At 35.6% G+C, this 16,268-nt stretch overlaps 1 protein-coding gene across 2 annotated transcripts in view; it reads left to right on the top strand.

Moving 5' to 3' along the window:
- The window catches only part of LOC129727329 (C2 domain-containing protein 5), a 194,732-nt gene that overhangs the window by 134,018 nt on the left and 44,446 nt on the right, over positions 1-16,268 (top strand). For both annotated transcript variants that reach the window (XM_055685069.1, XM_055685068.1), the window contains one exon: positions 14,763-14,820. In XM_055685069.1, the coding sequence (XP_055541044.1) occupies positions 14,763-14,820 (58 nt within the window). The remainder of the gene's footprint in view (positions 1-14,762; positions 14,821-16,268) is intronic.

The following is a 16,268-nucleotide window of genomic DNA, read 5'->3' as shown; positions in this document are numbered from 1 at the left end:
AAAGATGGCTGGACCGATTTTTACGAAATAGGTTGCAAATTAAAGATCTAGTTGTCTCGTAATACTCTATTAAATTTTATTATAATCGGACTGTAACGTTGTCTTTTATGTAACGAAATGTAAAAATCACGAATCTCCATTATCTCAGCAACTACACAACCGATTGGAACAAAACAAGTATCAAATGAACATGCTATCTTCGAAACCATCGATGATTTTTACAATGAATAAACATGTGGTTCAAAAGTGTTAAATTTAAATGTTTTCCGATGAGTTTATATCATTCACGAATTCTTGCCTTTCTCCAAGGAAGGTATAACTATCTCTGGCAAAACCGAAGGTATAAAAGTGCTCCAAACGGTCGAATGGCATATATAACCCAACTCAACTCCACTCAATGAGCTTAGCGGTTTCTGTATGTGTTTGTATGTGTGTGTATGTTCAAATTTTCAACCTCACTCGATTTTCTCAGAGATGACTGGACCGATATTCGAAAAATTATTTTCAAATGAAGGGTTTAGTTTCCCCATAGTAAATTATATTGTAATCGGATTTTTAGTTTATATGTTATGTATCAAAATGTGGAAATAACGAAAGTTCATTATCTCAGGAACTACACAACCGATTTTAACAAAATTGGTTCTTAATTAACGGGCTACCTAAAAAAACCCTTAACATTCGAATTTTATAAAAATTGGACATGTGGTTTGAAAGTTATGGGAAGAAACGTGTTCTGGAGACTTTTTAATCTTACTCATATTTCTCAGAGATGGCTGAACCAATTTTCATAAAATCAGTATCATATGGAAGGTCTAGTTGCGCCATAAGACTCATTTGATTTTTGCCTTTCTCCTAGAAAGGTATAGCAATCACTGCAAAAAACCAAAGGTATAAAAGTGTTCTAGATGGTCGAATGTCGTATACCAATCGACTTAGTTGGACGAGCTGAGCAATTTCTGTATGTGTGTGTATGTGTGTGTGTATGTATGTATGTAATGCTCTCCCAATCTCAATCAATTTGTTCAGAGATGGCTGGACCGATTTTCATGAAACTAATAATGCAAATGAAAGTTCTAGTTACTTCATAAGATCCTATTGAATTTTATTATAATCTTATCTGTTATGTATCAAAACGTAAAAAATATGAAACTTCATTATATCAGAAACTACACAACCGATTTGAACAAAAATGGTTTTAAATAAACGGGCTACCTAAAAAACCCTTAACTTTTGAATTTTATATAGATTGGACTTGTTGTTCAAAAGCTATGGACAGAAGCGTGTTCCGGAGACTATTGAATCTCACTCATGTTTCTTCTTGTTCGTTAAAATCAGTGTCATATGGAAGGTCCAGTTTCCCCATGATACCCTATTGATTTTTTCTGCAATCGGACTATTACTTTGCCTGTTGTGTTTAAAAATGTGAAATCCAGCTATAAAAAAAAAATATTCCGAAGATTACTCAAACTCACTCACTTTTCTCAGAGAATGTTGAACCGATTTCCACAAAATTAGTGTCAAATGAAAGATCTAGCTTCCTTATAACACCCCATTGAATTTTACTGTAATTGGACTTTAATTCCGTCTGTAATGAATCAAAATGTGATAATCACGAAACATCATTATCTAAGAAACTACACACCCGATTCGAACAATATTGATTTCAGATGAACGGGCTAGTTAAGGGTTAACTGATGAATTATTATGATTGTACACGTGGTTCAAAAGTTGTGAAAAGCAAGTCATATTCGATATAGACGAATGATATATCGAGTCTACATATAATCGAGTCCAACCTATATATGAGTACAGTGACGTTTCGATTATACCACGATCAGAAAAAATTTCGCGTCATATATTTCAAACATATTTATTTCATATTATTCGCATGTGTTAATGTATGTTCATATATGTTTGAAGATTATGTTTTAAATGTTCGGTATAGTTTCACTGCTACCAATGATTTGTTATTTTAGAGTGATAAATAAATCCAGCAAATATGATCGAGGGGTATTTTTTCTGAAATGAAGGGTTCCTGTAAATTTATTTTAACAAATAATAAGTACGAATGAGAAAGGCTTGGTCTGACCGCTAGGTGGATTAATTTAGGTTTTTATATCCAAGATATTTAGAATAGTGGAACATTTCACTTTTAGATTTTTCTATATTTAGCTCACAAAAATTGCAAATCAATTTACGACTATCTTCTTCCGACCACGCCTTTTTCTCAACAAAGCGTCACTTGATAGAATCGACTAGTCATGTTACCAGCTATATAAAAGTGGATGTTCATTTTGTGGAAAAGGATTTTTCGATTTGTGCAGCACTTCGAAATCGTAGACCAATTAAAAAGTTGTTCGGATTTTTTTCCCCACACGTTATTTTGGTGTATACTGATATAATTTTGTCGTGAATGTGAATTCCGCACATTGTACCGTTCATTATAGCTTGGCACAATCTCACCCCAGAAGGGCTCGAAAAAATACAGTTTGGAAAAACATTATTTTCTGAGCCAACACAGGTTCAATGCATAATATTTCCTCACGACAGACGACATCCTTACGTACCAAATGAGCAGTAAGTTGATGTGATTTCTTGATCGGGTTGGTTTCCCTGGGACATTTTTGGCTAACGTTATTTGCGCACGTTTTTCACCCTGTACTTTAAAATATAATTCAAGTGGAACAGTTCACTGATATTATCTATATTCCACTTAAATTTGTGAATAATTATGGCACGTTTCATAAAGTATTGAATTTGAGGTATTAGGTTTTAGAAATCGCAAGTAATTTAACATACAAACATTTGCCGTTTTGGCTCAATCTCACCCCCGTGGCTTAATCCCACCCCGGCAGACATGCAAAGGACTTTAGCATGATTTTTGGTAGAACAAAATCATTTTAAATGACCTGGAAAAACGCGAAAATTTAATCGACCATTTTTGATTTGAATGAAACTTTGCACACGTATTTGGCTTAGAAAACTGAGCATTTTTCACAGATGGAGAGATTTTTTACACCCATGAGTTACATTCTAAAAGGGCGTATGTCTTCTGGCATAGGTTTTATTCGAAGCATTGTAGTCCAGAAAAACTGTCTGAGAATGAGTTGTAGGGAATTGAAAATGCATCATCAAAAAATTATACACTGTACAAAAAAAATTTTTTTGACCAAACAAAATTAAAAATAAACATTAAATTTCAATTTAAAAAAAGAGTTGAATTTTTTTTTATTTTTTTTTTTAAATAAACTTGACGTCAAAACGCAACTTTAAAAAAAAAGTCCAGGATGACTTATGACATTCAAAGGACTCTAGTAAGTAGTGATCTCAGGCTCCCCTTGTATTCGACTGTAGGACGGCCAAACACCATTCAATATGGGTATTTTCAGAACTAGAAGATCAGAATCCGTCCCCTAAAACACATTTTGAGATAATGAATGGTTTCTCGAATAAGCCCAAAATGGCCAAATACAATACACTTTGCGAAGTGAATTGTTCCAACAAGACAGAAATTAACTCTAATTTTGAACCCTTTAACCGGGCAATGCTGAGAACGTTCAAATAGTAACTAATAAAATTAAATCAGAAGTAGCAGTTCTCAAGTAACATACAAAACATGTTGGAATATAATTTACAACCTATTACTGCATAGCAGAGCTCATTCACTTTTGGTCAAACAGAGCTATTTTTACATAAAATAGCAAGCAATATAAGAAGCGCAACATGTGTTGTTTTCAAAACAGCATAAAATCGCCAATTACTATCCAATACGAATATTTCCGAAACCGGCAATATACCCAGAGGCCGAAAATGGACCTCATACGTTATATTGAAATCGAAGATGGCTAAATAAGCGGTGAAACATCTATCTAAACATATAAAAATGCAGCTCTGTCTGTCTGTCTGATCCATATAGGCTTGGAAAGTACAGAACCGATCGGCGTGAGGGGTTACACACAAATGAAACACAAATTTCTGCACATCTCGAGAAATAATCAAATGAATTGAACCAAATTTGGCATGTGGAGGTTCTTGGGAGGAAAAAATATTTTCATGGTGGTTCGACATCCCTTACACTTCTTGATGGGATGGCTCTTATATAAATCAAATCACAAATCCCAAATTGAGTGCGTCTTGAACTGTCCTACAGGTCAGACGTTTTTCGGTTGCTTGTGGACTGGTCTTTGACTGCCTATAGCTTCAAAGTTTGTGTTTTGTCAGTGTGTCTTTTAAAGACTACCTGAAAGTTATTTCCCATCAGTCTTTCTCAAGACTTCCTACTTTTGAATTTAACATTTGTTTTAACTTTTTTCGTATCACCTGAAATGGCTGGACGGAAAAAGAAACCTCGCATCGCTGCGGGGAGGAAAAGAGAGGCATCTCTTTCTGACACTTCGAGTGTCTGTAGTGACAATCCTTTTGATATTTTGCCTGAGCAAGAAGCTGGTGAAATGGAAGTTGTTAATAATGAAACTATACAAAATATAAAATCTTTAAAAAAGGAGAAAGTTCCACCTATTGTGGTAACTATTTCTTCTGAATTTAATATATTCAAAAAGGAACTTTCAACGTTTGTTTCTGACGTTCAAGTTACCTATCAAATTGGCCGTAGAGGTGAATGCCGCTTAATAGCCGACTCAGTAAAGGGTCGTGATCGTCTTGTCCAGTATTTAACTGACAAGATGTACAAATTTTTTACATATGACACCAAGAACGCCAAGCCGTTCAAGGTTGTCTTGAAAGGTCTCACCAACGATCAAACCGTTGATGAGATCAAACTTACTTTAACAGAATTACTTGGCATAGCCCCTACCCAAGTAATTCTAATGAAACAAAAATCACGAGGCGAAAACAGTCAGAGAACTGGAATTTCCTTTGTTAATTATTTAATTCATTTTAACCGCAATGAGGTTAACAACTTAAAATTTTTTGAAAAAGCACATGCTTTGTATAATGTGCGTGTAAAGTGGGAAATTTATAGGAAGTATGGCGGAGGTGAAAAGCATATCACCCAATGCCAACGTTATGGCCATGGTTCCAAATTCTGTAACATGGACCAAAAATGTCTTAATTGTGGAGACTCTTCTCACAAAAAGGACACATGTCCTGTAAAAGAGAGTAAAAATTTTCGCTGTGCGAATTGTAACGGCAACCATATGTCAAATTTTTATCAATGCCCAGTCCGGTTAGCAATTGTTAAGGCAAGGCAAGGTAAACAAAATTCAATTTCTCAATTAAAACCAACTTCAAAACAAAATTCTCCAAGCGTACCAGTGACGCATAGTTTACCTACTCCTTTGCATACCCGTTTAACTTATGCACAGGTTACAGGTAGTTCGAACATTATACCGCCTAGTGTTGGTAGTTCGAAAATGACCGTTAATATGGGTAAGCAAAACACGCTAGAAAATAATTGTACACCTATCACTCCAGCTAATATTGCTACCGAAAATATTTTTTCTAATGTCAACTGCCTGGGGCCTATTACGGCAGGTAAGCTTTCTTTTTTGCAACAGGCAATGTTCGATCTTATGAACGCCATGTTGCAGGCAAAATCAATGTTTGAAGCCATTCAAATAGGCACAAATTTTACTATTAAAATTGTTTCTAATTTAAAATTTAGCAATGATTTTAAATAAAACAATTAAAATATTAAATTGGAATGCTCGCTCATTGAAGGCCAATGAGAATGAGCTTTTTAATTTTTTAACAGTAAATAATGTGCATATTGCAATTATTACTGAAACATTTTTGAAACCTAACATAAAATTAAAATATGATCCCAATTACGTGGTTCATAGATATGATAGGATTCAGGGTTCCGGCGGTGGAGTCGCAATTGTTATTCATCGCCGAATCAAACATCGTGCTCTTCCCCATCTTGAGACGAAAGTTATTGAAACTTTGGGAATTGAAGTTCAAACTGAACTTGGTATTTTATTCATTGCCGCAGCATATTTACCATTTCAATGCACACGCGAGCTCAAAAATTATTTTAAAGGTGATTTACAAAAACTCACCAGAAATCGTTCGAAATTTTTCATAATCGGCGATTTTAACGCTAAACATCGTTCATGGAATAATTCTCAAAGTAATTCCAATGGAAAAATTTTATTCAATGATTGTTCTTCAGGATACTATTCTATTTTGTCTCCGAATAGTCCTACATGCTTTTCTTCTGTAAGAAACCCTTCAACAATTGATTTGGTGCTAACAGATCAAAGTCATGTGTGTAGTGATTTGATCACACATGCTGACTTTGATTCTGACCATCTTCCAATAACTTTTTCTTTATCACATGAATCAGTTTTAAACCCTATGAGCTCTGTTTTTAATTATAACAAGGCTAATTGGGAAAGATACAAAACTCATATTGAGAGAAATTTCAATAATGAGCTTGATTTGCAAAACGAAGTGAATATTGATTCCGCTTTGGAAGCATTAAAATGTGCAATTGTTGATGCCAGGAATTATTCTGTTCCAAAGGCTCAAGTGAAATTTGATTCATCAATAATTGACGAAAATCTTCAACTTCTAATTCGTTTGAAAAATGTCCGCAGACGTCAATATCAACGTTCTCGTGACCCTGTTTTCAAAACTATTTATAAAGATTTACAGAAAGAGATTAAACATAGATTTACTCTTCTGAGAAATCAAAATTTTGAGACTAAAGTTGAAAAATTGAAACCATATTCAAAACTATTTTGGAAGCTGTCGAAGATTCTTAAGAAACCTTCAAAGCCTATTCCAGTTTTAAAAGATGGTGAACGTTTTCTTGTATCCAATGAACAAAAGGCTCAAAGACTTGCTCAGCAGTTTGAGAGTGTTCATAACTCAAATTTGAATTTTGTGAGTCCAATTGAAAATGAAGTCACACGTCAATTTGATTTAATTTCTTCCCAGAATTTTTTACCTGCAGAAATAATTGAAACTAACTTGAATGAGATTAAATCAATTATTAAAAATTTCAAAAATATGAAAGCACCTGGTGACGATGGAATCTTTAATATACTAATCAAACATCTCCCTGAGAGCACAATGGAATTTTTAGTGAAAATTTTCAATTGCTGCTTCAAAATTGCATATTTTCCCAAATTATGGAAAAATGCAAAAATTACTCCAATTTTAAAGCCGGATAAGAATCCAGCTGAAGTTTCAAGTTACCGACCAATCAGTTTGCTTTCTTCAATAAGTAAACTGTTTGAGAGAATTATTCTTAACAGAATGATGTCACACATCAACGAAAATTCAATTTTTGCAAATGAACAGTTTGGATTTCGCCATGGGCATTCCACTACTCATCAATTGCTCAGAGTTACCAATATGATACGAGCTAACAAATCTGAAGGTTATTCCACTGGAGCTGCTCTTTTAGACATAGAAAAAGCATTCGACAGTGTTTGGCATAAAGGTTTGATTGCGAAATTGCAAACTTTTAATTTTCCGATTTTCCTTATCAAAATTTTAAAAAATTATCTTACTGATCGAACTCTGCAGGTTGTCTATCAGAATTCAAAATCTGATAGATTTCCTGTCAGAGCAGGTGTACCTCAAGGTTCATTCATGGGGCCAGTCCTGTACAACATATTCACTTCAGATCTTCCTGATTTGCCTCCAGGATGCACAAAGTCATTGTTCTGCGATGACACAAGCATTTCCGTAAAAGGAAAAAGCCTTCGTGTCATATGCAGTCGATTGCAGAAAAGTTTAGATATTTTTTCTTCCTACTTGCAAAAGTGGAAAATCTCTCCCAATGCTTCTAAAACTCAAATGATAATTTTTCCGCATAAGCCTAGGGCGTCTTTCCTCAAGCCAAACAATAATCACGTTGTCAAGATGAATGGGGTTATTTTAAGTTGGTCCGACAAGGTTAAGTACTTGGGACTAATTTATGATAAAAAACTTATTTTCAAAGAGCACATTGAGAGTATACAAGCCAAGTGCATCAAATATACGAGATGTTTATATCCTCTCATTAACAGGAATTCTAAACTTTGTTTAAAGAACAAACTTTTGATTTACAAACAAATTTTTAGACCAGCAATGCTTTATGCTGTACCGATCTGGTCAAGTTGCTGTTCAACAAGGAAGAAAACGCTCCAAAGGATTCAGAATAAAATTCTGAAAATGATTTTGAAGCGTCCTCCTTGGTTTGGTACACTCGAATTACATAGACTTACTGGTGTTGAACCATTAGAAGCTATGTCAAATAAAATTATTAACAATTTTCGACAAAAATCGTTGCAATCCTCAATTGCTACGATAAGCTCTCTTTATAGCCAATAAGTTAGCAATTAAGTTAGTTGTAAGTTTACTTCCCCTTTTCTGACAAGTAGGTTTAAATCCCTACGAATGATAAGTCCTTATTGCGAAAGCAAACAAATCCTAACAATTAAAATTTCAAATTTCTAACAGTGTTGAGAAGTCACCATTTGTGATTGGACACACATACTCATTATTTACTAATATTTATCATAAATACTTAAGCTACTAACAAATCCCCCCTTAATATATATACAAATCCCAAATTTCTATGGTGGTATGTCACTCCCCCGGAAGGGGAGGTAGGTTACCCATTTTTTCCGTGTTGGGTATTTTCGTCACTGCGACCAATTTTTTGATATTTTGTGACATAATAGGTTACCCATACAAACTAACCAGATATTTCATTCAGGTTTTCCGATAAACAGTTTAAAACGATCGGGTCGATGCACAGGAGCCAAAATTCGACTCCAGACGCCATTGTTATATTTAGGATGGAAATTTTGAAATCCAAGATGGCAACATCCGGTGTCTGGAAAAAAGCCGAAAATAACCAAATACCACCCAATATGGGTGTTTCTTTAACCAGAATGACGCATAGCGGTCATAAATTGTCTCCAAATGTCATTTTACAAGATGGCGAATTTCAGTTTTTGAAAAACAGCGGTAAATGACCAAATACTACCCAATATGGGTATTTCCGAAATTGTTATGATGCACTGAAGCCACAAATCGACCTCGAACAACATTTCGAATTGTAAGATGGCGTTTTCCGGTGTCTAGAAAACAGCTGAAAATGACCAAATACCACCCAATATGGGTGTTTTTTTAACCAGAATGATGCTCAGAAACCAGGAATTGTCTCCAAATGCCATTTTTAAATCCATGATGGCGACTGCCGGTTTCTGGAAAATAGCCAAAAATGACCAAATACCACCCAATATGAGTGTTTCTTTCACCATTCCGCTTAAAGTCATTCTGCTCAGAGGCCAGAAATTGTCTCCAAATGCCATTTTGAACCCCAAGATGGTGACTTCCGGCTTCTGGAAAACATCAGAAAATGACCAAATACCACCTTAAATGGGTGTTCCTTTAACCAGAATGATGCTCAGAGGTCAAAAATTTTCTCCAAATGCCATTTTGAAACCAAGATGGCGATTTCCGGTTTCTGAAGAACAGCGAAAAATGACCAAATACCACCCAATATGGGTATTTCTGGACAATCGACAAATTGACCTCAGACAAAATTTTGAATTGTAAGATGGCAACTTCCGGTTTCTGGAAAACGGCCAGAAATGGCCGATTCCCATCCAATATGAGTATCTCCGGAGCGTGATGCACAGAAGCTAAAAATCGATCACAGACACCATTTTAAATTCAAAGTTGGCAGCCAAAATGACCAAATACCCTTCAATATGAATGTTTTCGGAGCCAGAATGACACCCAGAGGTCAGAAATTGCTTTCACATGTCATTGTGGAGTCCAAGATGACGACTTTCTGTCTCTGAAAAACAGCCTACAGTGACCAAATACCACCCAACATTAGTACCTTCGGAACCAGAATGATGCAAGGAGCTGAAAATTGACCTCAGACACCATTAGGAATTGTAAGAGGGCAACTTACGGTTTCTGAAAAACAGCCAAAAACGGCCGATTTCCATCCAATATGAGTAACTTCGGAACCAGAATGATACACAGAAGCTAAAATCGATCACAGACACAATTCTGAATTCTAAAATAGTGACTTCCGGTTTCTGAAAAACAACCGAAAATGACCAAATAACACCCAATATGGATGTTTATTAAACCAGAATGACGCTCAGCGGCCAGAAATTATCTCCAAATGCCATTTTAAAATCCAAGATGGCTTCTTCCGGTTTCTGAAATATATCCTAAAGTGAGTTTCTGAAAAATATCCTAAAGTGGCCAAATACGAAATGATGTATAGAAACCAAGCATTGACCCTGGACACCATTTTGAATTCGAAAATGACCACTTTCAGTTGCTAAAAAACAACGAAAATAACTGAATACTACCCTATATGGGTATCTTCGGAATAGAGGTGATGTACAAGAGCCAAAAGTCGAGGATGTTGTCATGCCGATAAAACCAATCATTCCAAACGATATTAACAAATCGCAAGAATAAATGAATATGGAATGTTTGAATATTAAATTAAACACAAAAATAGGCGGGACGAAGTTTGCCGGGTCAGCTAGTATGAAATAAACATGAACACGGAAGCTTGTAAAGAGCCAACAAAACGCAATGCAGCTACTAAAACAAATGAAAATTTATTAAGTAATCGACGAATTCGTTTACCTTGCCTTTCTCGGGACGTGGCACAACGATGTTAGTCGCACAGTGAAGAGACGGAAAGCAGCTGCAAACAGGACCTTTTACGATTCACGTAAACAGCTGAGATCCCACAGCATGCATGTCCGCACGAAATTTGTGCTCTACAGGATGCTGACTTTCCCGGCATAAACCACATGGTAGGGATGGGCGATACTGACAAAAGTATCGATACTTTGGTATCACGATACTTTAATAAACTTCGATACTAGGCGCTGGAGCTTCGGTTGAAGGAATATCGATACTTCGATAGCATCGATATCGGACTTACCATTTTTGCCTTTCTTTTAGAAAGGTATAGCAATCACTTGCAAAACCTAAGATATAAAGGTGTTCGAAATGGCTGAATGGCATATATCACTCGACTCAGTTCGACGAACTGAGCATTTTCTGTATGTTATGGAAGTTATGAAAAGTTATGGAAATAAACAAAACTGATTGATCAAAATGTATTGTACTATTTTAACGTTCCCGGTATTGCTCGTAACTAAAGTGTTTGAAATCAGGAGTCATTTTTTTATTTCGATATTTCTTTAGCACAAATATAACGTCAAATTTCACTTTTTTTACTTCAATTATTACTTCAAATACAATTTCAATATTCTAGGACCCAAAGAGTGAATATCCTCTATTGGATTGAATTTGGCAACTTAATGTTGCTTTCCAGAAACCATAAGTCGCAAAACCGGATTTCAAAATGAAGTATTGAATTGATTCCCGGCCTCTAAGCGGTTCCTGAAAAACTCATATTGGGTAATGAAACTGGAAGCTACTATCTTAAAATTTAAAATGGCGTCTAAAGTGGATTTTGGCCTCTGGGTATCATACTGTTCCCCAAATTCTCATATTGAATCATATTTGGTCTTTTTAGGCCAGGGAAAATTATCCTACTGTAAAAAGTTGTATCTTAAATGATGTATTATTGAGTCCGAATTATATATGAGTACAGTGATGTTTCGACTATACCAGGAACAAAAAAATCGCATCATATATTTAGAACATATTTATTTCATGTTACTTCCAAAATGTTCGGTATAGTTATGCTTTTGGCTACCAGAAGTTCGTTATTTAGACTGAAAAATAAATCCAGCATAAAATATAAAAGTGTTTTTTTCTCTATAAATTGATGGTTTCATGTAAATCTATTCAAACAAATAATAAGTTCGAAAGAGAAAGGCTGAGTCTGACCGCTAGGTGGATTAAGATTGGTTTTTTTTTTCAAAAAACTGCAAATATCTGCGAATCAACAAAAATCTGCACACAAACCCTAAAAATTTGCGTTTTGCAGACAAACCTGAACATCTGGTATCCCTGGAGAGAGGCAGCTGATGGTAAAAAAAATCTAGTGATGCTGCAAGTATCTTTTAAAAAGTATCGATAACGGTACTCATCTCTCGCGGTGAGTATCGATGCCAAAATACTCGATACCGCGACCCATGGTATCGATACCGTTGGTATCGCCCATCCCTACCACAAGGTAGGCCAAGCATACCAACATGCTAATAAAATACGGCAGGCTACAGTTGGCTGGTAACGTAGCACGCAGTCGGAGGAGCAACCAGCGAACATAATATCCTGCAGAGTCCGACAGAGGAGACTCCGTGGTAGACCTCGTATTAGTTGGATGTGTTGTGTGGATAAGAACGCCGATCGGTGGGTGTTAGGGGGAAGAGTTAGAGAAGACTAACTCAATATCGATGTGATGTTGAGACGTATTCTTTATGTAACAAAATATCAAAACCTAAATTAATCCACCTAGCGGTCAGACTCAGCCTTTCTCATTCAAGCTTATTATTTGTAAAAATAGATTTACATTAGTGCTTAAATCCAATAAAGGTATTTATATTCACTCTTTGAGTTCTAAAATTTTGATGTTGTAATTGAAGTATAAAATATGAAATTTGACGTAATGTTAGTGCTTAAGGAATAGCGAAACAAAAGAGATGACTCTTAATTTCGAACAATTTAACCACGAGCGATAGTGGGAACGTTTAAATAGTACGATACCACATTTAAATCATGTTGAGGCCAAACTTTGAAACCACATGTTCAATCAAAATTCATCAGTTAACCCTTAACTAGCCCGTTCATCTGATATCAATATTGTTCAAATCAGTTGTGTAGTTTCTAAGATAATGAAGTTTCGTGATTTTCACATTTCGATACATTACAGACGAAGTTAAAGTCCGATTACAGCAAAATTCAATAAAGTGTTATAAGGTAGCTAGACCTTTCATTTGACACTTATTTTGTAGAAATCGGTTCAACCAACTCTGAGAAAAGTGAGTAAGTCCAAGTAGTTTTCGGAATATGTTTCTTTTCATAGCTGGATTTCACTTTTTAAACATAACAGGCAGAGTAATAATCCGTTTGCAAAAAACAAAATCGATAAGGTTTTATGGGGCAAATCGAGTGAGATTGGGAGAGCGTTACACACACATATATACAAAAAATGCTCAGCTCGTCTAACTGAGTCGAGTGATATACGACATTCGACACTTTTGAGCACTTTTATACCTTCAGTTTTTGCAGTGATTGCTATACCTTTCTAGGAAAAATTCATTGTTTAAGGGTTTAAAAGCCCATTAATTTTAATTCAACTATGTTCATAGCCTCTGAGATATAAGAGCGATTTTAACATTCTGATGCAGCGCCAAAACTAAAAGTTTGACCTAAGCGGCAAAAAGACACTTCATTTGACACCAAGATAGAAAGAATCGGTCAGACCATCTCTGAAAAAAGTGAGTGCGAAAAAAAGGTGCACATACACACGTACACACCCACACACAAACTTATACATCTATACATGCATACATGCAGAAAATGCTCGATTCGTCGAACTGAGTCGAGTAGTATATGACATTCGGCCATTTGGATCACTTTTCTACTTTTTAATTAGCCAGTGATCATTGGGAGAAAGTCAATATGTTCACTTCCATTATGTGATTTCACATTTTTATAAACAACGGACAAAGTTACAATCCGATTACAATGAAATTCAATAGCACCCTATGGGGAAACTAGACCTTTCATTTGACACCAATTTTGTGAGAATTGGTTCAGTCATCTCTGAGAAAAATGAGTGAGTTTAAACAACCTCAGGATAACTTTTCTTTACATAACTTTTGAACCATATGTTCAATTATAACGAAATTTAAAAGTTAAGGGTTTTGAAGACAGCCCAATCATTTGAAACCAGTTTTATTGAAATCGGTTATGTGGTTTCTGAGATATTGATGTTTCGTGATTTTTACATTTTGCTACATAACCTCTAAACTTAAAATCCGATTACAATGAAATTCAATAGCAACCTATGGCGCAACTAGACCTTTCATTTGCAATTAATTCAATAAAAATCGGTCCAGCCATCTCTGAGAAAAGTGAGTGAGAAAAAAAAGTTGCACATACACACACACACAAACACAAATACATACATACATACAGAAAATGCTCAGTTTGTCGAGAGGGATCGAGTGGTATATGACATTCGGCCATTGAGACCACTTTTATACCTTTGGTTTTTCCAGTGATTGCTATACCTTTCTAGGGGAAAGGCAAAAATTGATCACAGTGACGAAAATACCCAACACGGAGAAAAAAAGACATATTCTGGGTTCGGAAGTGGGCCGTGGGTCCTGATTCTGAAACTTTTTATCCCGAGCATTGCCGGGTACATTCGACTTGTACTGTATAACACAATCCAATAACAACTACTACTCGATAAAACAAATTAAATTTCTTGATCGGATCGGGTACAACATATCAGTCGCCTTTAATAAAAAAAAAACTGATGTTGCTTATATATAATAAAGCGTCGTACACAAATTACATAACGTTTGAGGGATGGGGGGGGGGATGAGTTTGCCTTATTTATTGTCACATATGGTGGAGGGAGGGGCTTATCTGAGATAGTAGAGATAGAAATGTTACGTGATTTTATGAGGGGAGTCAAATTAAACGTTACTTATCGTTACACAGGGGAGGGAGAGCAGCCCCTCTTTTAGTCAGCCCGAATCTAGATTTTTGGCGTTACGTGATTTGTGTACGACGCCTACGGGACCATTCCTTCACCATAAATTTTGAAAATACTTATGTATCACTTTTTTAATTCATATTTTTTGTACATTCCTGTAAACGCGATTCAGAGCTGGAAACGTACCTGATGTATTACTTTGCACAATCGAGATCCCGGAAACTCTGCAGGTTAGTTTGGTTTTAGATATAATCGATTATCCAGTAAACTATTGCTCGTACCATAATTAATACTACTTTATTCTACACGACAATTATGGCTTTAAATGATTCAAATGCTACTTTTAGTTGTATTTTATAGGTTTAATTTGCTATATATGTAATATGATTAACTAAAAGATGCGCACCCTTATTAAATCGGGATTTTTTTTACTAATTTTCTATTAAATTAGGGTACAAACAATGCTAGTGTTCCATAACGTTTCACCTCTTTCTGTTGAGCGTGCAAGATGAAAAAGGTTATGAATTTATCCAGTTGAAAATTGGAGTTCTCGACCAGCAATAATCGATTTTTCTTCTATGCCGTACGTTAAACCGAATGACGAAGGTAGTGTGCTGTAGAGCACATCTATTGTGCGCTGCAAACAGGTTTCTGTCGGCGCATTCACAATAAAATCTGCAACCAAGCTTTTTTATCGAGAGCGAAGCAGTCAGCCATTTTCTTTAACTAATATCGTAAGGTGACATTTTCACAAAAATTACATTTACAAAAACCTGATGAAATGATGAATATGACTTATACAATAAATTCATAGAGTGTCTATATATTGCATAAGCGTTTAGAAATTCAGTAACAATTCACAATCAACATTGATGGAAAAAAATAATCTAAAAATCTTTCAACCATTCAAACATTACTTAACAAATTTTCTTGGATCGTACAACGCGCGACTGTTGAAACCGTTTTAACCAGTTAGTAGAGTTAGGTACTTTAATATTTTGTTGGAGTTGAAAACCGCGTTTCTCGACTAACGACAATAATTTTTTTTTCTCGTATCGTTTATGCATATCAGACGCGCTATACACAGTACTGCTTGTGACATTAGGTACAATGTAAAAAAAATCTGTAACATGGACCAAAAATCCTTCATTTGTGGAGACTCTTCTCATGAAAAGGACACATGTCCTTTGAAAGAGAGTAAAAATTTTCGCTTTCGCGAATTGTAACGGCAACCATATGTCCAATTTCTATCAATGCCCAGTGCGTTTAGCATTTGTCAAGGGGTTATTTACCTTTTTAGTTTCCAAAAATTCGATGTTTTTTTATTGCATTATCTTGAAGTACATCATCTTGAGAACATTTTCACAAATTTTTATGAAGATCTGAGCAATAAGGAGAAAGTCCCAGCGCTATGCAGTGCGCTTCGCCACGGCCGCATAAGCTAAACTTGAAACTTTATACGCGTTTATCTCGGAATGATGTTTCTCAAAAAATTACTTTGCCAGGATCACGGCATTGAGCATGAGCATGAGCATGATTGACCGCCCGCGGCTGCTACTCCGTTATTGCCAGATCAGCAGTAATTACACAGAGAACCAATAGATGATGCTTGGGGCCAACATGCATCCTCAATGTGTAAAAACTGGTAACCTTAATCTGTTTTTTAGGCAATACCAGC

Source organism: Wyeomyia smithii, chromosome 3, assembly GCF_029784165.1.
Source record: "Wyeomyia smithii strain HCP4-BCI-WySm-NY-G18 chromosome 3, ASM2978416v1, whole genome shotgun sequence".
Classification (NCBI taxonomy): domain Eukaryota; kingdom Metazoa; phylum Arthropoda; class Insecta; order Diptera; family Culicidae; genus Wyeomyia; species Wyeomyia smithii.
The sequence above is the reverse complement of the archived record's forward strand: the minus strand, read 5'-3'. Positions and strand labels throughout refer to the sequence as shown.